This window comes from Cydia fagiglandana, chromosome 6 (assembly GCF_963556715.1).
Source record: "Cydia fagiglandana chromosome 6, ilCydFagi1.1, whole genome shotgun sequence".
Lineage (NCBI taxonomy): Eukaryota > Metazoa > Arthropoda > Insecta > Lepidoptera > Tortricidae > Cydia > Cydia fagiglandana.
The window spans coordinates 18,193,648-18,221,355 of record NC_085937.1 but is presented as its reverse complement, the minus strand read 5'-3'; the positions used below and the strand labels follow the sequence as shown (position 1 = coordinate 18,221,355).

Here is a 27,708-nt window from a genome sequence, read left to right as displayed (position 1 = left end):
TCTCGAAAAAATTTTGCGCTCGCTACGCTCACGTTTCCATTTAAGTACCTACATATTATTTATGACCCATCTGACCACATTGTAAGTTTGGGATGGTCGTCGATTCTTGTGTCCTGGTAGTATAATGCTGGGTTCGGTTTTTTTCCTTTTGAAGTACGAAACCCTAAAAATGGGATCTATATCTGAATCCCTACAATCTTTTCTTCTATCTTTGCATTCCCTAATACTGTTCGTCATAATGATCAGTTGTCCTAACACTCGTATACCCTAATTTTGGTTTCCCTATTATCGAATGGCCGATTTTTTTGTCCTAATATGTTTTTCCTAATGACAGTTTCCATATTGAGTATTTATCCTAATATTATGTAGCATATTTCTTTTTTTGCCAAATTATTGTTAGGCCTAATAATTATATATCCTAACCATCATGTTACCTAATTTTACTTAACCTATCGTTGCTTGGCCTAGCACTCGTATGCCCTAATTTTGATTTCTCTGTTGCGTTTAGTTTTTACAATGGTCGCAGTTCTAACCTAACCTAACCTTCTTTTGTGGCAGCAGTTCGTTTTTGGGAGGGTCACAGTTCTAACCTAACCTAACCCACTTTTGTGGCAACAGTTCGTTTTTACTATGGTCGCAATTCTAACCTAACCTAACCCACTTTTGTGGCAGCAGTTCGTTTTTGCGAGGGTCACGGTTCTAACCTAACCTAACCCACTTTTGTGGCAACAGTTCGTTTTTACAATGGTCGCAGTTCTAACCTAACCTAACTCACTTTTGTGGCAACAGTTCGTTACCATTCATTATGGAAAGTAATTGTTATGATAATTGATCAATAGGAAAAGTAACTGTTATAACAATTGTTCATTAGGGCAATAGCCATTAGGTCAAAAGAGTTAGAACATGTTATTTTATGCCAAACATTGTTAGGGATTTCGAAGAGTATGGTAAAAAACATTAGGGATCTTGATAGTTATGGTACAAATGTTTAGGACAAATGAGTCTTAGGCTAACCATTACATTATGGATAATAATCTTTATGAGAATTGATCGTTAGGACATGTGCCCATTAGGACAAACCAGTTAGGGCAAGAGACTTTAGGACAAACGTTGTTAGGGATTCAGAAGGACACCCCTAAAAATGTACCTACCTACTATATTCTCGAAAAAATTTCGTGCTCGCTACGCTCGCGTTTTCATTTAACTAACTACTTTTTTTGTGACCTATCTGACCACCATCTGACTACATTGTGAGTTTGGGATCATCGTCGATTCTTGTGTATTCGTGGTATTGAATCTCACTAAATTGTTCCGATCCCATGCCGAAACTCAGGATGGATAGAGAGCTCTCGATGAGGGATATTAGCACGGCCTGTGTAATACGTATCCCTACTACTCTGCAATCTGCATAGCAATGATTATCATTGATATGCAGCATTAATAGCACAGAACCTAGTAAAACGCCAGCGGTAATGTTCACACTATCGGAACAGCTTCCCTCTACTATACGGCTGATATGCGTCTACCGGACAAAAAGCTAGCGATCCATTTGTATAGCATAGTCCCTCGAGCAGACTCGATGCCAGACCCGACAGAACTCCTTAGCTATATCCAGCCTGACTGCCAGCCTCACCTTGTTTTCAATGGCAAAAAACCCAGCCGTACCCACCATAACACCAGATCAGGCAAATATAACGAGGTCGCATCGTCATTGAGTGACAAAAACGGCCCATATATATCTTATCTAAAATGTGACATTAGTGACGTCACCTTATATGCATTTTAATATGGCTATGTTGCGTTGTACTAAAAAATTAAACGCCTCTGATAGGAAAGTAATTTAAAAAACCTATAAGCAAGGCGGATAGGGGCGGCAAAATCGGCATAGCCTACGGGCGGCAATTGTCTAAATCCGGCACTGACTAAGATACTGTACGTAGTGCTCGTACGGCGCAAAAAACCCTCTTTACTTCCTTCGTTCGAATAGCAACATTTTGGAAAAGTATCCACCATTAGATATAAGTAACCACTTCGATTCCCTTCCACGTCGCACCACGAATAAACCACGTGAATTTACCACCCGCGCGCCCTATAAAAACAACGTTTGATAACGCTCCCAATAACTTATCTGCTTATGTACATTTTACCACCCTATTTACCGTATCCCAACAGTAATTCACTACGATTTTGAAACCTGTTACAAAGAGAGAAGAGCTTAGAAAGCAAAAACGAGGAGCATTCATAATTGTGTAGACGCGTGAACGCACTGGCTAGTGTAAAAAGATCCCTAGCTATTTGCGGAAGAACGACTCTTTTGCCAATCACAACGTGAGTGAGGGCAACCAAGGAGGTCTTGCTAAAATGGTCAGGGCAGGCTTGCCTCAGTACGACCCGCGCAAGCAGAGGGATAGGGCGCAAACGATGCTCCCTAAACCCTGACCGCCGGTGCAACTGCACCAGACTCCATGTGACCCCATGTCTCCCTGTCTGAAGCCTGTTTTGATATTAGCCATGATTTTCACCGCTACTGCCTTCACGATACTTGGATTTTTTATTTTCAGCCCTGTACATGTGAGTGTTGTGTTTTTAGAGTTTGTGTAGGGTTTTTTTAAACTATTTTGTGACGGACTAACGGGGTTTGTATCACATACGCTAATTATTTCAATATGCACCAAACCATAAGCACCTAGTCTAGACCATTGACTTTAGTCATTTTTAATTTTTTGAAAAATCTGTAATGCAAACCATTCAAGGAGTACCTACCTACTTAAAATAGACGTGTATATGTCTCACCATTAAGAATGTTATTTTTTGTAGGTACATGCTTTTTCTTATATGACGTCATATAATAAAAAAAATGCTAGAGAATTAATACTATTCGAACAAAACCTAAATATTTAATTTACTAAAATAAATTATCTAACTACTAGGTACATCTTTGAATGTATTAAATCAATTTATTCTATGAACCTGACATTGTTATTCTTATTATAACAAAATATTTCTAAAACTTCTTCATTTTCCTGCATCGTATCCCAATCTCATCTTTTGTGCCATAGTCATAGGAAGTTTCTCTGAAAAATGATATGACAAAATAGCCTGTTTTCTTCTATGATAAAGCGTCAGAGCGTGGTTTGTTTGACAGTTTATATCGATCGCACGTCGCGTCTGCGCTCTATAGTGCACATTACTATTTACCGAGCACTCGCCTTTGAAAAACCAGTGTAAAGATATCCTTTAGGTCAGTGTTAAACATGGGTGACGGGAGATCAAGTTTTTATGGTTGTATATGCGCGTCAATGGGTATGACAGCTCTGTGAGCTTTCTCAGGATATTTCCCGCGTAAACTTTTGTTATCTTCTGCGATCAGAGTGGAGAATTTATTGATGCTCTAGATTCTAGTTTCTGATTAGGTACGTATCTAGTTTTACAGTTATAGTTTATTTGACGACCACAGTTTCATAACTAAATGCGATTTTTATAGTTCGATATGAGGGCTTTTCTGTAGAATTTTTTCCCTTTTTTTGTTCAGGGTACCCTAACGCAGGACTCGGAACCGGTATTGAAATACCTGTTAATATCCTAACCGGTAAGAAGAGGGAATGGAACTTTATGATTCGCAGGGAACGGTATAATACCGGTTAATCTTGGCTTTCGAAGACTCGGTTAAGCTGTCATACGTGAAAGAGATAGCAATACTTACTGGTACTATCTCGCTTCGATATTTTCAATTTAACCGGTTAATTTCGTTCCTCGAGAACGAAATGAGAACGTATATGGCATAAACCGTTATCTCAAAAGAACAGTTTTTTAACCGGTAACCGCAAACGGAAACGAAATCCTTATCGTTCCCGGGCGAATGACCGAAACCGGTTTCATAAATGAGAACGGTTTCCGAGCCCTGCCCTAACGGTCCTGTGCATAAAATGTTAATACGATTGATTCTTATGTTGATTAACGTGGGATTACTTACAGTAATAATGATTAATTAACAAAGGAAAATTCCCTAATTCCCATTATCTCTGAAACCCTCGGGGCGCGATGCGAGTTCAACTTGCACTTGGCCTGTCTTTTTTTAATATCCGCGATTCCGCAGTAGGTACATACACACAATGAGACAGACGCGGCGAGGGACATTGTTTTATAAGGTCACAATGAAAATTCGATGACCCGTACTCAAGATTAACCTGTCTAGGCTACAGCCTATCGATTTGAGCAGTAGGTTAATGGGCGATGACCTGTAACCTAAGCCTGTTAGCCCAGTCTGTGCTAAGCCGTCTGGAATCGTATCTAGCTCTAACCTGATTTACCTGCTGACTGTGAAAATAAAACTAGCTACAATATCGGTTGGTCCATATGCTTTAGACAAAGATTTTTTTCAAACAATTTTCTTACTACCGTAAAATGGGGTGAGTAGGGTCAAAACTGAAATTCAAACCTCGATAACATTTTATTTTTACATATGAAAACTGAATGGTGTATATAATAAGTGTTCCGGACGTTTTTATTTTATTTTGGGTAGTTCCATTTCATAACTTTGATGATAAAGAGGAAAACCCACCTCACCCCGTAGTGCCTCGTATTTGGGGTGAGAGGGGTTTTCATACAAAGGTGATTTTTGAAGATTGTTGGATCGTTTTTTTTTATTATGCGTATTACTATAGCTCCATTTTAAATTGGAATACATTATTTTTGTAGCAGTAGCCTTAAAATCCCTTCTCATCCCCCTATCAAACCTTCTCTCCCCATTCATAACCCACCTCTCCCTCGCAAAACCTACTCACCCCGTTTTACGGTACTAACGTCTTTTTCAAATTAAAAGAACTATTAGATTAGAACTACAATCATTGACATCTGATAAAATACAAAAAATAAAAATGGCTAGGCTAATTTATATTAGAAACTAGCGATCCGCCCCGGCTTCGCACGGATTACACAAAACCTTAACAAATTATACACCAAAACCATCCTCAACAATCACTTTATTGATAGGTGAAAACCGAATGAAAATCCGTTCAATAGTTTTAAGTTTATCGCGTACATTACATACACACAGACAGACGCGGCGGGGGACTTTGGATTATAATGGCTCCTTTACACGATGGGCCAGGACCGGCCACTCCAAGGGACGCATTTATGCGTTAGAGGGAGCAAGTGATATTGCTATTGTGGAGTGTAGACTGTAACTTTTAGTGAAGGGGTTCGTTGGGTGAAGCGTAGAAACTCGCCGCTGGAACGCGCTGGCCGCTGTGCTGTCTCGAAGTCCGCTATACCGCCATTTACCGGTATATTAGTAGGGTCAGTAAGGTCATTTAGCATGCACTTTAGTCTCAGGAAATGCCGCTTGGCATGATTGTTCCTTAGGTCAAACAAAGTTGATCTGGCCCGGTAGACAGGAGATCGTACCATGCAGACCCCCCAAAAAGGGGGGGTGAAAGAGTCGGCTCCCCAGGTCCAATCTATGCTATATTCCTTCCTAGTCTTAGCAACTAGGGCAAGTTATATATCATTTTCGTATAAATTAGGGACGAGGAATTCATTTTTGAAATAATTATTATGCCTTTCCATACAAAAAAATATATTTTTGTACAAAACATGAAAATGTTATGTCATTTTTTGTGACAATTTTGGATGTTACAATTACAGTGTGGCGATTTGCACTAAATAAAAAATTGGACGATGTAGCCCATGTTTTCTTTATTCTGGAAAATATCACTTTATAGTAGGCATTCATACATTTTTTTGTAAAAAAAAATAATTTATAGCGCGTGGCGGTTACGATTTCCATACAAATGGAACTATGCCCAAAGTCAAAGATTAAAAATGTTTACTAAAACACTGAATTTGACATTTTAAAAGTTTAAATATTATGTTTTAATACTTTTTCCATGCGTTTTTGCCCTTTTTTGGTACAAATTTGATGTTTTTATTTTTCTCCATACAAACTTTCTCCCCCTCCCATTTCCCCCCTTAAGGGTAGATATTTTTAAATTTGTTTTTATAACTAACTTATTCCTTTTGTAATTAATCGATGTTCAAACGTTCAGGTTAAAATGTTCGGTAGTTTAGGATCTAAAATGTGGTGAAAAATTAATTGAAAGAAATAAAACAGGAGCTCGATTCCGGTTTAACAACTTGTCACGTTTTGATCTTATTTTAATACGACCGCTTGTTGATTGCCTCTATCTTTAATCAAAAGGCCTACCGCGAACCACGTTCGACGTGTTGCCTCTCTGTCGCACTTGTAAATTCGTACCAAAGTGTGACAGTGAGGCAACACGTCGAACGTGGTTCGCGGTAGGCCCTCAGATGTTGCGTAAATTTGCGTAAACTCTACAGAGAGAGAGTAGGGTAGAGTTTTCTATCTACGAGTATCGAGTATTTATAAAATGGCAAAGTGTACTTGCCTCTTGCGCATATTGTGTGTGTAGAACACAGACAAAACATCCTCCAGACTGAGCATAGTCGCGCTACCCCCTCTGCCACGGTAATTATACTAAATATTTCACGGTAATTACTCCATGTTCGAGTCGAACATACTTATGTACATAGAAAACACCCATGACACCAATGGTACCTTTTTCGTGGAACGTCACATATCTTTACTATTTCTTATCTAGTGAATCTCTAATTCATTTCCCGAATCGCGCCGTTTGACATCAAAACTATATCTAAACTAAATTACAGATGTACCTATAGCTATATCTAAACTAAATTACAGATGTATAGGTAGTGCATAATTGTTAATATTGTTATCCTTCGTATTTTCACGGAAACGTACGAACGTGTCTTGCTATTTCAGTCAGTCTCGGTACAAAAAGTACTGACGTTGACTGAAGTAGCATGACAAATACCTACGAACGTTTCCGAAAAAAAAAAACGGAAAACACGGAATACAATTATGCACTATATACATCTGTATGTCATTTAGTTGTCATTCGCCCGTGTAATGTGCATAAAATATAAATAGGTACATAAAAAAACCTTAGGGAGAAAAAGATAAAATGAAAACAACATGTAGATCTACCAAAACCTCCATTTAAAACGCACAAGGCCACTGAATACGTAAGTTCGCGAAATAAAACCCTTTACATTCAAACGGTCTATTCAGGCTTGTTTGCTGCTTGCCTGTCTGGCTATTCACGGGGAAATGAGGTTGGCTTTCGTGAACAAGGGCTAAGAGAAAATGGACTTTAGGAATGACGGTTCCGTACATAAAGGGAACGACATAGACTAGGAAACCTCTAGACCGACTTTAGAGCAATTATTTCATGAAACTGATGATGCCAAAAATGCGGGGGTGCGCGGGACGAGGTGAGCGAAGTCCCGTGCCGTGATTGGTCCGTTCAAAGACACGGACGTCACACAAAGACACTTTCGACTCGACCATGGAGAAAATTTACCGTATGGGTGGCAGAGGGGGTAGCGGGACTATGCTCAGTCTGGAGGATGTTTTGTCTGTGGGGAACGATCACTTTTCCAAACGTAGGTAGTCCTCATGTTAATCCCTGGATACTGACATTAAGGAAAATATTTTTAAGTTTTTAACATAATTCGATGTCTTTTAAACACAGCTATGCCCGCTCGTTTTATATTTTTCGGTTATTTAATTATAATAACACTTAGGGAGTAACGGATTCCATACAAATTAAAAAAAAAGTCTAGAGTAAGTTGGAAGAGGATTGAAAAGAACTCATCGGAATCGTCGACTTTTCATATTTCACTGCGGAACCCTGAAGAGTATAAAATGAACGTTTTAATTAAAGCCCTTTGATCTCGCATTCAGATGTTTAATCAAGTTTTTTCGTCAGATGAAAAATATTTGCTGGGATAGCGCTGATTAAGCATATTCGTAGGTATTTGACTGACTTTTTAATATATTTTTTAATTACCTAATGTAAAGATTTTTTCACCAGACCGGACTATTTCTTTGCGTTTGAACCAAAAAATATAACACTCAGGTTTGAACTACTGTCATTTATTATTTTTTGGGCCCCAGGGAAAAGTTGTATAGAATGTTATAAGTAATTATAATTCTACATAAATCTTGATAGATTCATCAGAACACATACCTAACTTAGAAAATTAGAACCTTAAATCTAGACTACCGCACCGCACCGCGACCTTGGTGCGGTCAAAAATTCAAAATATCTCTTTCTCGTTCTAACTTATAGCTGTGTCCTTAACGCACGTACCTACGGCGACCACTTTACACACTATCGATATGTGCGCCGCACCGCACCAAAGTCGCGGTGCGGTAGTCTGTTACTAAATACATTCATTCACAACTAGTGAGTAGTGAATATAAATTTTACCGCTTAGAAATTTCGCAATAGAAATTTTCCATTTCCAAAATTAAAGTTTCATTTTTTCTACAATTTTTCTGAAGTTTCCGCGAACTTATAAATAAATAAAAAAAAATAAAAAAAATAAAAATTGTTTATTTCAGATTTTTTTTGTACATTCCATATTTGTGTTAGTCTACTTATATCTAAACTTAAAAAACTACAGGGATCTGGCCAGGGATGACGGCAAGAGACCCGACGGAATGACACTGGTGCCTTGGAGCATGGGTCGGCCGCTAGTTTGGGACGCTACTTGCGTTGATACCCTGGCACCGTCCCATGTTCCAAGCACCAAAGACTCTGCTGGCGCTGCGGCTTCCTCAGCCGAAAGCCTCAAGCGCCGCAAATATGCCGCTCTGGGAAGCAGCTACATATTTGCGGCGTTTGGTGTCGAAACTTTGGGGCCGTGGGGGCCAAGTGCGCGTCGACTGTACAAAGACTTGTCGGCGCGCTTAAGAGCCAACAGGAGTGGTCATTTCTCCATACAAACGTAGTCCTCGTTTTCCTCCGTGGTTTTTGAAGCTAGAGCAATGATTTTTTCAACACAGATTAATATTGTCAATATCTGTGTGGGACCGTTTTGCTTTTTTTTATATTTTTGTTTTTTAAGGCGCTTAGCGCCCTTCAAAAATGGCCAAAATGGCCTAATTGACTATGCCGCAATGAGAGGCGTGGTATTCAAAACTGATATCAATTAGCCAAAAAAGCAAAACGGTCCGACACAGATAATTTCATAATCATTTAGATTTCCAAATTTGGTTACGATTGGTTAAGTTTTGGAGGAGGAAAAAGAGGACTACGAAACCTCGATTTTTGTCATTTTTACGCAGGATTTTTCGCCTCAGCTGCAGTTGTCCCTATCGCACTAATTTTAGGGGCGGAGTCAAGTTTCTAAATACGTACACAGCCAGAAAAGTGATGGGCAATAGTCGACATTTAATGTCGATAATCTAGTGATGTAAGAAGTTATCGATAAACCGTCTTGTGTGAAAATATCTAGATCCTCCTAAGACACAAGGGGTTTTGCGTTGAGAGGGAACACATTTTTGTAGTTACATAGGTACAATCTATTTTGAAATTCTAATATTTCAAATTAGAAATCAAAATCAAAAATATTTTATTGCATGGTTATGGGTTTACAAAATTTTTAGGTACAGTCACGCTCCGTAATTGTCGAGCAATTTAAGGTCCTAGCTAGGGAATGCAATCTCGCACCAAGATTGGCGATTCGAGATCTCGCACGAAAAATCCGAATCGAGATTGGGTGTTTCGAGATCTCGACAGTCAGATTTTCGGGATCGAGATTAATATCTCGACGAGATCGAATTTGACAAAGTAACTAAAAATGTGTTATTTTAATCAATAATCTCTAAGAATTCCATAGATATAGACATCGTAAAATCGGGCGTATCGAGATATTCCTAGGAATATAATGAAACGCCGACATTTCATGATCTGCCTAGCGAACACCAGCCATTTTGCGCAAACCTCAAGGTGTGATATTCTGATATTCCTATAGTCTATAGGCAAATTAAACAAAAGTCGTCTCCTTCACGATTTTCGTCGACATCTCTTCTAAATACCTAAAACTGGTATGGACGTGCTCCTCGTGGTCTCCAGAATATGAATAAACCGGTTTTTATTTTATGGAGGGGGGGACGGACGTGTCGAAAAAAAGGAAGGAAAAAGTGGGCGGCCGACCTTATTTGTTCACGTCTTTAGTCCTATGGGACCGATCGGTTCGTGTGAGATGTGGTTTGAAAGAGTATTAAACGTGCAATTATTGTTTTGTAATAACCGTAGTCATGACTGTAGTCATTTACAAAATATTTAAAATATATGATTTTTTACCGTGCATGGATGGCATAAGTACTGACAAAACATGCGTCTAACTCAATAAATTATAACTTTATCGCAATTAATGTTATTATTAAATATACGAAAAATTTCATTAGCTTTCCAAAAACATAAGTTTTATTGATGTATGATATTATACATATAACAAAGTAATGATGAATTTTGTTCCGTCACGTAAATGGCGGGCGACCGACCTCAACTGATCATTATTTCTCGGGTTCTATTTTACTGATCAATTGCTGATGCATACCATTAGAAAGAATATTAAACATACTATAATTGGTTTCTAATAACCGTAGTCATAACTGTAGTCATTTACAAAATCATTGAAAATATATGATTTCTCGATCAATTATTTTACAATGCGCCCGCTATGAAGCTAGGAATATCAAAGAATGCATTGCTCTGATGGATCTGCCGTCTCTTTCATAAGGAAGATCGTGATATGCCTGGGTTAATATTAGATCAGGAAATGGTGGCGTTTCATGATACGCCAAGGATTACGATTTTTCGATATGCCGCCGACATACTACTTATTTAAGGTACCTCATGTTATATTTTGAAAATAACAACAACAAATTAAATATTTAACATAAAATCAATTTTAATTCTTACTTTACTTCTATGAAATGCTATCGATGTTAAACCACTATTTACCTTTACTTAGAAACTGCGTAACAATAATAGAGCTAAAGCCGGACACATAATAGCACTGCCTGAACAACATGAATCTAAGGTCATATATTACTTAAAACAAAGTATTTCACTTTCAGTCTTGTTCGAGATCTCGAATATATTAATCGAGATCTCGACCGAGATTGCATATATCGAGATTTCCTGTCAACTAGGTTAAATTTCGAAAATACGTGCGAGATCTAGCGAGATCTCGAAATTGCGAGATCTAGATAGCATTCCCTAGTCCTAGCTGAATTGGTTGTTTCATACACTTACTCTTACTCTATAGAATGTCCAATCCTGCCTTACAAAGACGTTAATATTTATATTTGTCATGTCTATACTTCGTTTCTGAGCATTATTGAAAAAAAAATACTTACTTGATACTAGTATTAACCACTAAGGGGTCATCTATTAATTACGTCACACGTTTAGGGGGCGGGAGGGGGTCAAGAAAATGTGACATATTGTGACATGGGGAAGGGGGGAGACACAAACTTTGTGACGTCACTTTAACTTCATCAGTAACCGAAAATTTATTTAAATTATTTAGTTCGCTGTACATTTAAATAACAAGTTTTTAAAACGAAAATAGTTTTTTATCGTTTAATTTTCTTTCCTAAGCAGTTTTGTTATAAAATTACTAATATTTATATCGTCAAAAATATTTTGATAAAATATTAATAATACTTAGGTACTTACTTAATTCGATTTGGCGATTTCGTAGAAAAAATGTGACGTCACACTAGGGGGGGAGGGGTTTGCCAAATGTGACCAAGTGTGACAAGGGGGGGAGGGGTCAAAAAACTTAGAAATTGGTGTGACGTAATTAATGGATGACCCCTAAGTACATAAATAGGGTAATTCGCCAGTAACAGGCCACTATTAGTAACTGGCCACGCCAAACCAAAAATGAATTCTATTCACCTATAAATAGAATTCATTTTAGTATAAGGTGGCCAGTTATTGAAACCTTATACCTACTAAAATGAATTCTGTATAGAGGTGAATGGAATTCATTTTTAGTTTAGGGCGGCCAGTTACTGGCGAATTACCCTATTCGATATCGAGTTCCGTAAACGTAAGCCGGGTAAGTAAAAAAGTTCAATCGCAATAGGGTAATTCGTCAGTGGCCACCCCAAACCAAAAATTAATAACATATATTCACCTATGAATAGAATTAATTTTAGTATAAAGTGGCCAGTTATTGAAGTTGTTGAAACCTTATACTAAAATGAATTCTGTTTATAGGTGAATAGGATTCATTTTTAGTTTAGGGCGGCCAGTTATTAAAAGTGGCCAGTTACTGGCGAATTACCCTACTTAGTAGTAGCAGTAACAAAAAGTGGGAATGCAAATTGCAATCAGTGAGGTGCGCGCCAGCGCGAGTACGGGCGCACCGCACGCGTCTGTGTGCGTGCATTACACATACAAATACAGTCTCTCACGCCGCGGTTACGCCCCGTCAGAGCGACGGGTATATTCAGCTTGAAATCTCAAAATTGACTTTTAGCTCAGGGCTCAGCTCCCGTTTCGTCTTAATAGAGGCTTCTGGTGACCAGAGGGCTGGCCACTATTTCGCCCAGCGTATTAGCATCGCTATACAGCGGGGAAATACGGCCAGCCTTCTGGGCACCTTGCCCGTTGACGGCGACCTGGGGCAAATGTTTTATCTATAGTTTTGTAAGTTTTATTATGTTTGTTTATTCCTTTCTTTATTTTTATCAATAAATAAATTACTAAAAACTACATGTTAGTAAATATGTGTGAATACATAATTAAAGAATGCTATGCCCTACCCGTCACAATACTGACCTAATATTTTAATATTGGACAGTCGAGGCGTCCAGCCACCATCCTCAGGATGTTGTTATTACTGTCTCTCACTCGTCGCAGCAAAGAGGCTACCCTCTTGCGTCTGATGGCATGGAAGCCATCCGTGTGCGCCTCGGCAAACATGCCTGACGCACTGCAGTGACGAGGCAGCTTTAACAACATCCTGAAGATATTATTGTACTGTATACGAAGCGTGTTGTAAACGCGCTTATAATATCCAACTTTTTGGAAACTCCGAAACTTGCACATTTGTATGTATGTAAGTAAATTTGTAGGTGTACATGCGAAATATGCGTCTCAAAAAATCTAAAAATAAATAGAATACAGTTTTGTCTTACCGACCCTTCCTCTTCCAATCTAAAGGATGACTCACGCTAGACCGGGCCGGAGCTTCCGGAGCTTCGTTTTCTACGGAGAGCATCACGTGATCACCGGGGCTCGGGAGTGGCACGTACGATCAGTACCGATATCATGGTCGTTCTTGTCTACGTGACAGCGTGATAAAACGGTGCCCGTCTGTTTCTATCCCGCGGAGTTACAAAGTGACAGTTATTTTATCATGTGGATAAAGCGATCCATAATACGCTTGCAGTAAAACACGATCAACATACCACACCAAGTTAAATCAAATCCTTGGTTTTCCAGAAGGTAGCGTCCGAGACACCCTGCCCTGACGGCCGGTTCTGCCCGCCTCACTGGCTGTGCTGCGAGGCGGGGTGCTGCGCCCCGCCCACGGCGCCGCCCAGACGGGAACAGGAGGTTAAGGAGGTCTACCGGTATCCGTGGTACGCGCAATGGTAAGTACAAGATGAAAAAAACGAGAACAAAAGGTCGATTTGGAGAAGACCGAAATTTTATAGGTGGGAAGACAGGCAAGAACTCATGTAATTTGTATAACACGTTACGTCGCTCAAATATACTCAGAAAGCAAGAGTTTCACTCCTTCTGCTCTCTGTCAGTGGAGTGAATATGTATACAATCGCAAAGTTTAAATGGGACGAAAGACCACACTTTTCCACATTAACTTAGTCTTAATTTTCCTAAACAAACCAAACATTTTAGAATTAAAAGTAAGTACTGCTTAGATCTCAGTTTACTGCATTAGATCCGTCCTTTCTCCAGACACTTTCTGCTAAGTATCTTGCTGTCGGGGACAGGGAAATGACATATTCTCTGTCCCTCAGCAGAAAGTGTTCTGTGACAGGATGGAACCCCTTGAGCCAGCGCGCCTGAATCCCACTTTTACTTCACCAGATTTTATCTAAAACAATGAAACCGTGCAAAGTGAAATCGTGCTATGATTTAGTTATAGCACCAGCAGCAGCTACCTGTCTAAATACATAACAATTTTTTTTCAACTTCCAGGCCAGTCCTCTTCCTCCTCGGCACACTAGGCGGCATCCTGATCTGCTGCGTGTGGTGCCTAGTCTTCAAGCGGAGTTCACACCGCGTATACATGTGTTCGCTGTCGTGCTGCGCTCGCCGGCCTGCCTCGGACCATGATTCTGCTGGCTCAGTGTATCCACCGCCTAGATATAGCCGCTGCGGCTCGTTTCATCAAGCTCCTCCGCCGTATTCAGAGGTATCTGTCAGGAAACATAGAATATATAGTAATTAAGAAAAGTTTCCGTTTGGTAACGGACAATTTCAAAAAGCACCCACGCAAAAAATGAATATCTAAAAATTTTAAATGTGGATATATCGGAATTTGGAAATTTTCCGAGTTTTCCGACGGCACAGCAGTAGGTACTTAGTTGCGGGAATTAAGCTTGTTGGTTCGCCTGCTCGTCCACTCTCACGAGATATGGGTTAAAATAATAATTGTTAATTTGAAAAATGCTTACAAGAAACAGGTCGATTAAATAAAATCCTTTACAATAAAATGACAGTCTGTCGATCCCACAACTTGAACAAATTCATCTTAGATTGTTTAATTACTTTATAAATATGTACGCTAAACCAAAGTTTTCCAACAGGTGACAAGCAAACCCGATTTATTTCCATTGGTCATCACGTGTGAAGAAGGAGACGGCAAGTCCGGAGGGAATTATCTGATGGTCCACTACTTTAGGAACTACGTCATTCGGGCGCCGGGTAAGGTCTTTTTATGACTTTTGTTTGTCAAATTTCCTTACAAAGTCACCCGTTTTCATTGCTCCTGAATGTAAGTTTTGTCATATTCCTCTATCAAAGCAAATGGCGCCGACACGCTAGTTACATTGGCCTCAAAACTAATATGGCCCGCGAGCCTGCTATGTCGGTTCGCAAAAAGTGCCAAATTCCTGTGCGGATCAAAGGATACGAAACCCTTGGTGTACCTTAAAAAAATTAGTTCAACCCCTGAGACCCCTTAATGTCATTTATTGACTTAAGGATCGAATCCTAAGCCTAAGCCATAAAGTTTATATTGCAACAACTGTTTAATTAAATGACATTCAACAAACTAATCCCATTTGAGGACAATTACTCAAATCGACTTATAGCGAATAATTAAATTACTAAGTCTCAAGCTGGTTCATTCTTACTCTGACTGCGGTGTTGTCTGGTCATATCGAGTCCATTAAAGTGTTCTTTGACGACCGGTTTTTTTCGTGCGTCATTCAGTGTGGTGCGTCATGTTGACTCCAGTGAAAAGAGTGCTAAAGCAACACGAGGGAGGGCTACGTTTGGCAAAGTTAAACTTGACTACTGTTAGTTCTGTTTGGTGTACTAGACTTTTGTTCAGTTCTCATTGGGCTACCGAAAGAAAAGCCCGGACTAGTGCCGGATTAAGATATTTGGATGCCCTGAGTATTTTTAATAACATCTTGCAAACGTTTACCCCTTACATTACTTAGGTACTTACTTACTTACTCCGTTGGCTTAGCGACCCAAAATGAGACTTTGCCTCCGACACAAGACAGCGCCACTTTTCTACCACTTACATTAAAGTGTCAAAAAGGCCTCTACGTGCTGCCTCCGTTGACGGCTCCGCGCACGCCTTCCAAAGGTCCGGAACACCATTGTTCCGTAATGGGAAATACATTTTGCAAATTTTTGTAGGTCTCTGCTGGAAAAAACGCTTTAAGTACATAGTTATTATACCAAACTCTAAAATACCTCGTGGTATATTTAGCTTAAAAGAAATAATTTTTATTCCGCAGTTGCAATTTTATGGTCTTAATTATTTGCCAGTAGGTATGTCGTGCCTAGGCCCCATAAAGCGTGAAGCCTGGTATTTAGCAGCGACGTAACTAATGTAGCGACGTGTTGTTTCAGGTTCTCTATCAGCGACGAGTACTGCAGAATCTCTCAACTCCAGTTTCATATGCAACGCAGCAAATGAAGTGAGTAGCATATTTGGATTGACAGATATAGTGCATACTTGTTTTCCATCGTATTTTCTCGGAAACGTTCTTATTAGTCATGCAACTTCATTCAACCTCAGTACTTTTTGTACTAAGACTAACTGAAATAGCAAGACACGTTCGTGCGTTTTCGAGAAAATACGATGGAAAACAATTATGCACTACATCTGTAACCTTTCACGTGTAAAGTAAGCATTCGATTTCTCAGATGGGGTTCGCTTCGACTGTACGAGTATTTGCTTATAAAGAGGACTTGAAATGTTTTCGTCATTAATTCCAATCAATATTCCTTTCCCAGTGTTAGATCAGGTGTAGACTTAGAGGCGTAAAAGGAATTATGTCAAGTCATTGTCTTGAAAAACCAAATAAAGTACAGTACCTAACCTACATAGGCCAGTGTTTACTGTCCATCAGGTGTACCGTACCTGACTTTTATTAATTACCGTCGTCTCAAACAAAACTTTCCCCACTGTCACCATAAAGGATGACTCACGTTAGACCGGGCCGTGTCGTGTCGTGTCAATAATGTTGTAAAAGGTCTCCGTGTAACTTCACAGGCAAATACGGTCGTCCCGCCTCCGTATTCCACGGACTTCGAGTCGTTCACGGGCTGCGGCCTGCTACGTTCGCTGTCCTCGCTAACTGAGAGGGAACCCCGTGCTCCTCCGAGATCCCGCACCGTCCCCGAACCTGCACCCAGAGAAACTACAGCTTTCAGGGAAAATCTGGTTACATCACCCGTTCAACCCATGGTTAGTACTTCTACTACTTGGCATCGAATACCACCCTAAACTTTGTCGTTATTACTATACCACTAGAAACCACAGCATAGAACCTATTCCTTGAATTTAAAATACATGTGATTAAGGTTTACACAGATACCTATAATAGGCAGGTAAATTAACATTTTTGGTTAACTGATTCTAAGAAAACGAATTTTGTTTCTTTACAGCAGGATCCCGCCTTCGACTTAGAACTAGAGCTGATAGACTGCGAGATGTACTGTGACGGCGCCTGCAAGCCGCGGCTCGGCGCCTCGCCCCCCGCGCACCGCTCCCCCGCCCGCGACGACAACTACGAGCACGAGGCTTACGGCCTCCGCCACCTCTTCACCTGCCCCTCCACAGAACTAGCCGGCGCCTGCGAATCCCCCCCACAGCCAACAAGCCCTACACAATCCAGAGAATCGACCTTAAGAAGACCTAGCGACGAAAGAAGGCACCGGAGGATAGACAGTGTGAAAAAGACTCCGAAGGCCAGGAAGTCGAGCTTATACATGCCTTTGTCAGTGGCTTATCCCGTTAGGACTTCAAGAGTGTCGCCCGGGTTTAGAGTTTCGTCTAGGTCCGCGCCAGCCACGCCCTGTGGGGCTTTAGTGCCGAATTTGCTTCACTTCAGCCAAAGAGTGTCGGCGACGAGGCATGGCTCCCGCTCGTCTAGGTGTGACGAAGAGAATGATCCACTCTTGGACGCTGAGACTGAGACGCGCACCGATCACAAGTTTTAATTTGACACGCTACGCTGCTTGACACTTTTTTACTTTTTAACCCAGTAGCTCGGTTAAACGATACGGTACAGCTAGAATTTATCACGTGGATAAAAAATATCCCTGTAAATTTGTAAAGTATTACATTTGTGCTGTGAGGTACGATGTTTTATAAACGCGATAAAAGCTGGCCTAGCACTGTACTACGAGAAGATCAAAATTGTCAGTCTTCGTGATTTTCCTCTTCGGCTTGATATATAGGTTCCGTAGAATCTGCAACTTCTACGGGCCATTGTGGGAGCGTTTACCAATGTAATACCAATACCAATGTTCAATGAGCAAAAATACTGGGAGATATAGAGTTGGACCAAGCTAACAATGCGTGGGATTTGCAAAAGTGTGGCAAATTTATATGAAAATGTGACGTTTATAATGACACTTTCTGTTCTAGTCTGTGCAAAGTTAGCTTAGATGGACTCTCTCCAATATAAAGTCTGTGCGGAAAGAGAATAGTCGTGAAATGTATGGGCACCAATACATTCCACGACACTCTTTCCGCACAGACTCCAACAGTCGAATCGATTGACTCCGTGTAAACACGCCCATAATGCAAAATGGGAGATGACTGGTATTTGTGCTAAATAAGGATGGGCATAAGATATGGAAACTGATTATGGCCGTCTTCTTTTAAATACTCTCTGTAAAGTTTTAAGGTCGATATGGAGAAGACCAGCAACCAGTCCAGCAACATTTTTGGTTAGACGACCGCCATAACAAACAGAAATAAAACGTTTTGCTCTATCTGCTCTACCAATCTTCTGTAAGTGGGGTATGTATATAAACACGAGAGCTATAATAGAAGCGGAGGAAGAGCTTGTAGACGGTCTTCTCCTTATTGACCTTACCGAAGTTTTAAACATGCGGCCTAACGGATCCCCGACTGTTTTATAACGCAGTTTAATTGCTACCACTTTCTACGACGTCAGTCCCTTTCGTTCGATAGTACACAGTACACGTATCACCAAACATATATTATAACAAAATAGATTGACGCCGGTGAGATTTTTCAATTAAGGATGACTCACGTTAGACCGGGCCGTGTCTGGCCCGGAGCTTCCCGCGCTTACTTTTATGACATGACAGGCGATCACGTGATGCTTTCCATAGAAAACGATGCTCCGGAAGCTCCAGTCCGGACACGGATCGGTCTAACGCGAGTCATCCTTTAGGCTGACGGTGTCCGTGTGACAAAGTCCCACATTCTCAATGTTGTGAATGTCAATTTTATGCTCATTATTACCTTAGAGCGTTCTACGCAACTGTGTAGTTAGTTTAAATGTTATTCGAGAATTATGATATTATTATTGCATTTAAATTTAAGGAAAAGAGCTTGATGGACCATTGTTCACATGCCTTCTAAATAAGAACCTAATAATGCGACTGTTTCGTTTTATTACAAACTTCCTTTATGATTGTCCTACCTCCTACAAAACAAAGTACTTAATGAACTTTATTAATAAAAATAGGTACTCACATTTTTTATGCAAAGAAAAACAAATCCATGTAAACAATTCGTAATTTCGTATTATTTAATTGAAAATATGTCTACAATACAATTCATGTGATTCTTATCGTGAACGAAGCTGTGAACCTACTACATACATTGTATTGAATTATTAAATATACTTTGATACCTGATCAACTGTTAATTTCAAACTTTTTAACGATTTCATCATAGAGTTATACTTAACTCACAATATATATCCTAGTTATTAAAATTAAAAAAGAACAAATATAGGGGTCTCGGCCCCGAATACTATTTCGTACCCTTCGGTGTCGAGACCCTTGGCCCGTGGGGTCCGACCGCGTCTACACTATTTAAGGATTTATCCAAAAGGATAGCAGACGCCACTGGTGATCGTAGAGCTGGCAGCTTCCTCGCACAAAGAATAAGTATTGCGATACAGCGGGGAAATGCTGCCAGCATCTACGGCACCATTCCGCAGGATAGTTTGTAATTATTTATTTTTAGATTAGTTTTATTTATTTTTAGATTTAGTTTTTAAGTTTTGTAGGTTAGTTATTTAATTATGTTTTAAGTATCATTTTTGTTTGTAGGTATTAAGTTTATTTACAAATAAATAAAAATCCCTATACTTAGAACTGAAACTCCTAGTTATTGTTTTTCTAACAAGTGGAACTCCAGTTAGTAAACCTGATGGAAGTAGCAAGTCGACGACGGTAGCCGCGTCCTCTTCTGCTACTTTGCCTGTTTTTGGCCCCTTCTGAACCTACATCTACGCTGGCTTCACTTTCAACTTGCCTCTTCCCTTCATCTTGATTTATATTACCCCTACAAATTTCCAGAGCCTTCTCTAAATTTAAATCGTCCGTTTCGAGTAAGACCTTGCGTATGTCGTCTTTCCGAATACCGCATACTATACGATCCCTTATTAATCCTTCTTCCAAATGATCAAATCGGCACTGTGCTGCTAAAGTCCATAACGCAGCTACATAATCGTCTATGCTTTCGTCTTTTTCTTGATTTCTAGTAAAAAAATTATAGCGCGCCATAGCAGAACACTGTTTCGGAGTAAAGTAGTCGTTAAACTTTTGAACAAGTTTCTCATAATCTTGTCTTTCCTCGTCCTTATCAAACATGAAAGACGAAAATATATTGTACCCTTTCGGGCCTATTAATTCGAGTAATAGGCCTGCTTTCACTTCGGATCCGCCTCTATCGCCACCGGATGCCTTAAGAAAAGCTGTGAACTGGGAGTACCATTCTCGCCAAACTTCTGCGTGGTTAGGGCATCCAGTCAAAATCAGTTGCGGCGGAGGCATCGCGTTATACATATCTGATAAGTAGATGAACTTCAAACTTTTATCTGAATGTCACTTTTTTCACACTAAGCACTAATGGATGAAGTCTTCAGTTACCTAATGACAAGTAATATTAAGAAGTACGCAAACAATAGGATGGGCAAGGTCGGTCAAGGTCATAAAGCTCACGACATTTCTAGTTGCTAAGTAACCGACTATTAAAATGACTTTCGTAACCAGAATCAAATCATGATTGATTGATGATTCCAGGTCCCGCCGCTATCTTAACTGGGGCCCATCAATGTTTTTGCTAATTAATTGTTCGTTTTGTTCATATTCTCCACCTCTAATTTGACTCTGCAAAGGCCCTAGTGGCTGACTTTTTTTTAAATTGCTCTTATAAGTAAGATAATTGTTATATTTAAATAAAATCGAGTATCCATCACTTTAAGACTAGTTACAACATTTTGGAAAAGCGCCGATACTTTTCAAACTGCTGGAACGATTATATCAAATATTGCTAGAAACTACCACAAGGAATCTTGCTTTAAAAAACTGTATCGAAATCAGTTCATCCGTTTGAGAGCGAAGATGCCACAGACAGACAGATAGACATTGGCGTCAAACTTATTTAAGTATCCTTTGGCAAGCCAGCTTTATCAGTAGAAAAAGGAGGCAGATTTGAAAAATGTAGGCGTGAAGGAACGATCTCTGTACAAAATTTGAAATTCGCGCCTTTTTCTACTGACAAATTTTGCCTGAGTATATTATGCCAAGCTGAGGTGGTCCCATAGATTTATAATATATAGAGATGGTGTCTCAGCGAGCTGTCACTGTTGCCACTTTTGTTTAGTGTACGATTAACAATGAGGCCCACCTTGCTGTAGCCATGTCGATAAAGTCATATCGATAAACTATCGACATTTCTTGCAATTTTAATTTTACTTCAAAGGCTTAACGATACCTAAAATTAACAAAAACGCTTTTATTCTTTATTGTGGTTATCAGATCACAATTTTATAGTCACGCCCCAGCACACCAAGAGAAAGTTCAGATATTTAATTAAAATACATAAATACCTCCTAAAATAGGTGTTCCGCAATAATTGAATTATATTATTATATTATAATATATTCATTATCCATTAGCATTTCAATTATGTTTATGTTTAACGAAGATATTGAAGCTTCAATTAATCGCTATTTCGTTCAGCTGTGTAGCGTTTATCGATATATACCATGATTAAAATCGACTATTACATCCCTAAAAGAGCACACATATACGCTTTTATGCACACATACACAGCCTGGGCGCATCAAGAAAGGCAACACTTGATTTGAAGTCCATCTTGTCAACAGTATGGTTGTCCTTTTTTGACAAACGGCATTTTTAAAAGAGCGAGGAGAGAGAAATGATACTAGTTGCTGCGCCGTGAAAGAGAACAGGCCGCGTAGCCAAAATGCCAATCGCTTACGCTCCGTAGCGATCGAAACGCAACTGTCACTGTCACACTAATGTGGAAGAGTGACAGAGAGACATAATGCTTTTCGTTGTCGAAGCGATAGCGATTGTAACCTTGGCTAGGCCGGCAGAGCTATAACCGCGAAAATCGAAGTTCGCAAATTCCGGGATTTTTCTATGTCACTCTAATTATGCCTTCATTGGAGTAAAAGAGAAAGATCCCCGCAATTTGCGAATTTCGGTTTTCGCGGTAGCCGCTCAGAAAACGTTGGGCCCTTGGGTGGTCCATCTGATAAGGCATGGCCGAATATTTAATGTCCAACCCACGTCCAACCCTATAAGGTCCAACCGGTGGCCTATTTTATAAAGCTACAAATTACAATTTACAAGCGGAAGTCTCGTTCTAACACATAGGGTTAGAAAGAGACTTCCGCTTGTAAATTGTAACTTGTAGCTTTATAAAATAGGCCACGGATAGTTTTTCGTTCAAAATGTGTGATTCATGTAGTGTTCCGAACTTTCCCTTAATTGTCAAATTGACATTGACAGCTTACTTTTAAGGTTAGGTTTGATCCGATAGCTTGTATTTTGTTTATTTTGCTTGTATACTTGTTATTAAATATCTTTCCGGAAACTAATAATACTATGAGTTTACCGACAGACTTCGGGCCGGATTCAGGTGGACGAATAAAGGTAAGTCTTTAGATCTTTCTCATAAGCTTTCTTTAATCTAAATTTTTTTAACTATATAATTTTCAGGGTCTTACAATCGTCAAACCAATAGTCTACGGCAACATAGCGAGGTATTTCGGCAAGAAACGAGAAGAGGACGGACACACGCATCAATGGACGGTGTACGTGAAGCCTTATGCCAACGAAGATATGTCGAATTACATCAAGAAGGTTAACTTTAAGTTGCACGAGAGCTACGCGAACCCGAACCGGATTGTGACGAAGCCGCCGTACGAGCTCACGGAGACGGGCTGGGGCGAGTTCGAGATCGTTATCAAGCTACATTTCCATGATCCAAATGAGAGACCTGTAAGTTTAAACTTTTTTGCCCCTATTTATCATCATACACCAGGGATTTGGGCGCGGGAATGCTTTACACTAGCCAAATAATAGGTAAAAACTGTAGAAACAAACTATTGGAACATTTCTAAGCAGATTTGGAGCTTAATACCTATTTTTATTTCATAGTTTGGTAATTATTTTACAATAAACAAAGTTATAAATACACAAAATTAATCCCGCACCCTAGACTCGGGTCATTTATTGTTGTCCATAAATGTTGAAAACATTATTTCTACTTTTTCCGCACCAACTCTATTTAGAATGAGGGTATTGTTCATAAAATTCAAAGTATATTTTATTGAAACACATTCAAATGTATAACAAACATTTTCAGGTAACCCTCTACCACATCCTCAAGCTCTTCCAGTCGCCAGCATCAGAGGGTGCTCCCCCGACCGTCGGCCGGGCGCTCGTCAGCGAGTCCTATGAAGAGATCGTGTTTCAGGAGCCAACACAGCTGATGCAGCACTTGCTCACCACAGTCAAACCTGTCACCAATGGACCAAGGACTCATGACACTAATTGTAAGTCTGCTAGATAATCCAGTATCTTAGCTGGATTACATTGATAAAGCTTTGTGGATTTTTCCTAGATAATTAAACATTTGGATAAATTATAATACATATTTTCATAAATTGTCATGTTATTTATGAAAAATACGAATTTCAAAATAACTATGACTGTGTGTGTGTGTGTTGTGTGTGTGTGTGTGTGTGTGTTCTGACTGTGTTTTGTCATCAAATGAGACATCATGCAAGAATAACATTTGTCACACACACACAAACACCTTATTTTGGGTAGTTTGTACAGTCAAAGTCAAAGATATGTTTACACTTTTGCACCTTACTCCCTTATAATAAAGCGAAAAATTTAAACAAATCTTTGACGTCGACTGCACCAAAGAGTTTTTGGCACTTTAAGCACCTAAATTAGTGATCCCTTTAAGGATTTTTGGTGTTCAAAAGTTTTATGTAGGTATTTCTTTGAAAACTACATAAAATCAGTCTTATCCAATTTAATTTATTAACCAAGTCAGTTTGCAATAAGCCAAAAAGTTTTTTACTACCAAGAGTATCAAGATTTAAGCATATAAACAGATAAGTTTGTATTATACATTATTTTCCCTGTACCTAGGGGAGACCGAGGTCAGTTGCGACAGAGGAGAGCTGTGACATCGTCGATTTTTTGGAATATATTACCTAGAAACTAGATCGCAACAGTGTACGTTTGTTAGCTCGTAATTTGAACTAACAAACGCGCGCTATTGCGACCTAGTTTCTAGTTAATAGATTCCAAAAAATCGACGATGTCAGAACTCTCCTCTGTCACAACTCTCCTCGGTCTCCCCTACTCGTAACCTTTAAAATTCCATTATAAAAAGTAAACATTCAACTTTCCTTCTCATTTCAGTTGAAGAAAAGAAAGAAAAAACATTAGAAAAGATCATAGCAGCCCAAGCCAAGGTGCGCAGCGAGATAGCCGAGCTAAAGGAAAAGTTGCAGCTAGCCAAGGAGACGGGGGCCAAGTTTAAGGAAGAAATTGCCAAGCTACAGAACAGTTCTTCTGGCTTGCTCTCCGTAATATAGGAATCATACATATACATAAAAAACAAATAGATATCATTGTAGACAACAAACCATTAGACTATGTTGAAAGCTATATATACTTAGGAAAGCAGATTGGTTTCAACAACAAGAACAATGAACTAGAAGTTGACAGAAGAATCAAAAATACATGGAACAAATATTGGTCTTATAAAGAAATATTTAAAAGTAGCATGCCAATAACTCTTAAAAAGAAGGCTATGGACACCTGCCTCATCCCCAGCTTAACATATGCTTGCCAGACATGGAAGTTCACAGAAAAAATAAAAAATAAAATTATTACTTGCCAGAGGGGAATGGAACGGAGCATGTTGAACATAAAAAAGATACAAAAGATAAGACATAGTAAAATAAAAGCAACAATAAAAGCAATAGATGCTCTAGAACACGCTAGAAAGCTAAAATGGAGATGGGCTGGACATGTGGCTCGCCTTAAAGACCACAGATGGACAGCCATAGTCACGAACTGGAAAGGCCCAGACGGTAAGCGCCGAAAAGGCAAACCAAACATGCGCTGGGAGGAAGACATGAAAAGAATTGCTGGTCCAAATTGGAAAAGAATAGCACAAGACCGTGAAAAATGGATATCTTTGGAAGAGGCCTTCACCTAACGGGTTCCTACAAATTAAATCAACATAAATATATTAACAAACTTATGTATAACAAAAGGAAATAAAAGGCTTTTTATTTTTTATTTTTATTTATTTATTTACATATACATACACAGAAAATTAGAAATTGCCTCTACTGTTTGAGAACCGGTCTGGCCTAGTGACCCTGTGAAGCCAATGGTCCTGGGTTCGAATATCGTCGCCTAGCACCCATAGTACCGTCAGCCAAGAAAGTGGTTTACCACTTTTTGACTCTTCATCTGATTGATAGAGTCGAAAAGTGGTAGACCACTTTCTTGGCTGACCGTACAAGCATTGCTTAGTTTGGTACTAGGTTGATCTGTGTAAGATGTTCCCTAATATTTATTAATTTTATTTACGTACACAGAAAATATAAATTGTCGGTACTGTTTCCAACTGACCCCTTCCCCTTTTCCTTTTTCTTTTTTTTTTTTTTTTTTTTGTTTCCCTTTGAGTGACAGATGTCCACATATTCGCAAGTTTACGGTTTAATATTAACCTTTGTGCATTCAAAATTGTCTACGGTGGCGCGTTTTTTATAATAGGCGTCGCATTCAAAGGGTTAAAGAAGAGTTATAGAGTTTAATGGAGGCCCCCAGTTCCTCAGTCCACATTTTTCGATACCATTCTACGCTGCGTCGGTAATTCGGTATTATACTATTAGTACTCTTATCTTATCTTAGTACTACTACTAATTACTATAATAAATAATAAAATTAAGTAGGTATAATAGTGTTTTAGGTATTAACGTAAGACTGTTTATGTAAGAAAGCATGAAATAAAACATTTTATGATGTATCTCTCTATTTTTGTTCATAACGTGGAATTTTGGACACGGTGTCATTTTTGGAAAAAAGATCCTTGCTCCACAAGTCCCACAGTAGTTAACCAGTCAATACTCGTGTAATGTGTCGGAAGCCGGTGTTGCTCGAAGCTCGTGTAAAATAAAAATATTTTAAATATACCTACCTAAATGAATATTTTATTTTGTCATTACATTAATGGGGTTGGCCGGTCAAAGTATTAAGCAGATGGCGCCATCATAGCTTGCCCCGTCAATCCCTAGAACAGTGTCAAATTTTTGTTTTTTTAATGCTTTGGATGCCAGCTCTTCAAGCCAAATCTCATAGAAAAAGGGGCAAGCTATGACGGTGTCATCTATGCAAACCTTTGACAGTTGCCAACCCCATGGTGCCTAAAAATCTTAGGTTCTGGTCAGATACCAGGATGGGGCAACTGTCCCACCTTGCCCCACCGTGGGCTTGCTCATATGAATATATAAAAAGGTCCAGTACGGATATGATGGTCGTTCTTGTCTACGTGACAGCGTGGTAAAACGGTGTCCGTCACTTTCTATCCCACGGTGTTAAACAGTGACAGTTATTTTAATCACGTGGATAAAGATGGATAAAGCTATCCATAATGCGCTGCCAGGAGCGTAGATGGGCTGCGATAAATCCACTATTTGACGCTAGATGTCGACAACGAAATAACTCGCGTTTTAGTCAGAAAACTGATGTATGGAGTCAGCGGGCCTACCGCGACCCACGTTCGACGTGTTGCCTCTCTGTCGCACTTGTAAATTCGTACGTAAGTGTGACAGGGAGGCAATACGTTTTAACGTGGTTCGCGATAGGCCCTCTGCACTCCTTCCTTACTTATATTTCTCTATGGTGTTGTCTGTGTCAGACAGGCTCGATATAATAGTGAGATAGCCCGCCCACACAAATGCATTTTTGTCCCCTGCCCACGTCAATTATACCATCGATTCGTTCATTTTGATCGTGCCTGGCCAGGATATTGCGACAGTCACGATATGAATGAGAACAAATTTATGAGTGATACATAGTTAATTGACTTCTTTTAACCCTTTGCCGCATACAATCATTATCACTACACTTTTTACATAGAATATCCTGTTCAGTCATTTCCCCCCACCCCTCATGCTAGATCCAGTTATACCGGGTGTGGCCTGTAACACGAGCCAATAATTCAAACATAGATTGTACTCCTCAATCGGTGACACTTTTGTTCAACAACTTTTAAAAATTATGAAGTATAAAGACTCCCTATTTTTCATACAAAATAAATATTATCTTCAATGGACGCCATCGCCACGCCATATCATTGTGATTGACGTTGCTTGTCACGCCTTAAACATAACAAAATTCGCAATACGTACATTGCGTCTTAGAATAAACTTTAAAGTGTATTAAAAATCTAACCACAAGTTATTTTTAAAAGTCGCTGAACAAATGTTGGTCAATATGAAGAGTACAGCCTACAGTTTAATTTTTTGCTCATATTACTGGCCACACCCGGTATACTAGATTCATGAAAATGCTTAACGAACATGGACAGGCTAACAATGTCGATTTTTCATGTTAGATATGACTATATACCAATTATTTACAGTCACCTTCAAACGCCAATTACTTTCTGTAATTGCCATATAATTACTCCACATTGTCACGCAAAACAAGACATTAAATCGTCCTTATACGTCTCAAATTAGCATATAAAGATACCGGGCATAGACAATCGGACTATTAATTCTTCGATAGTAAA

At 39.4% G+C, this 27,708-nt stretch overlaps 2 protein-coding genes across 3 annotated transcripts; both read left to right on the top strand.

Annotated features, from left to right (window-relative positions):
- Positions 1 to 2,372: 2,372 nt before the first annotated feature.
- LOC134665417 (uncharacterized) lies at positions 2,373 to 18,984 on the top strand. 2 transcript variants are annotated; one of them, XM_063522376.1, is made up of 7 exons: positions 2,373 to 2,571; positions 13,359 to 13,510; positions 14,079 to 14,295; positions 14,690 to 14,807; positions 15,972 to 16,039; positions 16,618 to 16,812; positions 17,016 to 18,984. In XM_063522376.1, exons 1-7 carry the CDS (start codon positions 2,476 to 2,478, stop codon positions 17,565 to 17,567), a joined length of 1,398 nt encoding a protein of 465 aa, XP_063378446.1. In that variant the 5' UTR covers positions 2,373 to 2,475; the 3' UTR covers positions 17,568 to 18,984. The 2 variants fall into 2 exon arrangements, with proteins under 2 accessions (XP_063378446.1, XP_063378445.1); XM_063522375.1 differs by having other exon boundaries at positions 2,374 to 2,571; positions 17,013 to 18,984.
- Positions 18,985 to 22,382: 3,398 nt separating this feature from the next.
- On the top strand, positions 22,383 to 25,938 carry LOC134665439 (YEATS domain-containing protein 4). Its single transcript, XM_063522413.1, has 4 exons — positions 22,383 to 22,523; positions 22,590 to 22,871; positions 23,239 to 23,428; positions 24,315 to 25,938. The coding sequence occupies exons 1-4, from the start codon at positions 22,476 to 22,478 to the stop codon at positions 24,488 to 24,490; spliced, it is 696 nt and encodes a 231-aa protein (XP_063378483.1). The 5' UTR covers positions 22,383 to 22,475; the 3' UTR covers positions 24,491 to 25,938.
- Positions 25,939 to 27,708: the final 1,770 nt, after the last annotated feature.

What these genes read in the sequence shown, in the direction of transcription:
- LOC134665439 (XM_063522413.1), top strand. Translation starts at nt 22,476, where the DNA reads ATGAGTTTACCGACAGACTTCGGGCCGGATTCAGGTGGACGAATAAAG. An exon ending in ATTCAGGTGGACGAATAAAG is followed by an intron (nt 22,524 to 22,589) that starts GTAAGTCTTTAG and finishes TATAATTTTCAG; the next exon opens with GGTCTTACAATCGTCAAACC. An exon ending in AAGGACTCATGACACTAATT is followed by an intron (nt 23,429 to 24,314) that starts GTAAGTCTGCTA and finishes TTCTCATTTCAG; the next exon opens with TTGAAGAAAAGAAAGAAAAA.
- LOC134665417 (XM_063522375.1), top strand. Translation starts at nt 2,476, where the DNA reads ATGTCTCCCTGTCTGAAGCCTGTTTTGATATTAGCCATGATTTTCACC. An exon ending in CTCCTCCGCCGTATTCAGAG is followed by an intron (nt 14,296 to 14,689) that starts GTATCTGTCAGG and finishes GTTTTCCAACAG; the next exon opens with GTGACAAGCAAACCCGATTT. An exon ending in CATCACCCGTTCAACCCATG is followed by an intron (nt 16,813 to 17,012) that starts GTTAGTACTTCT and finishes GTTTCTTTACAG; the next exon opens with CAGGATCCCGCCTTCGACTT.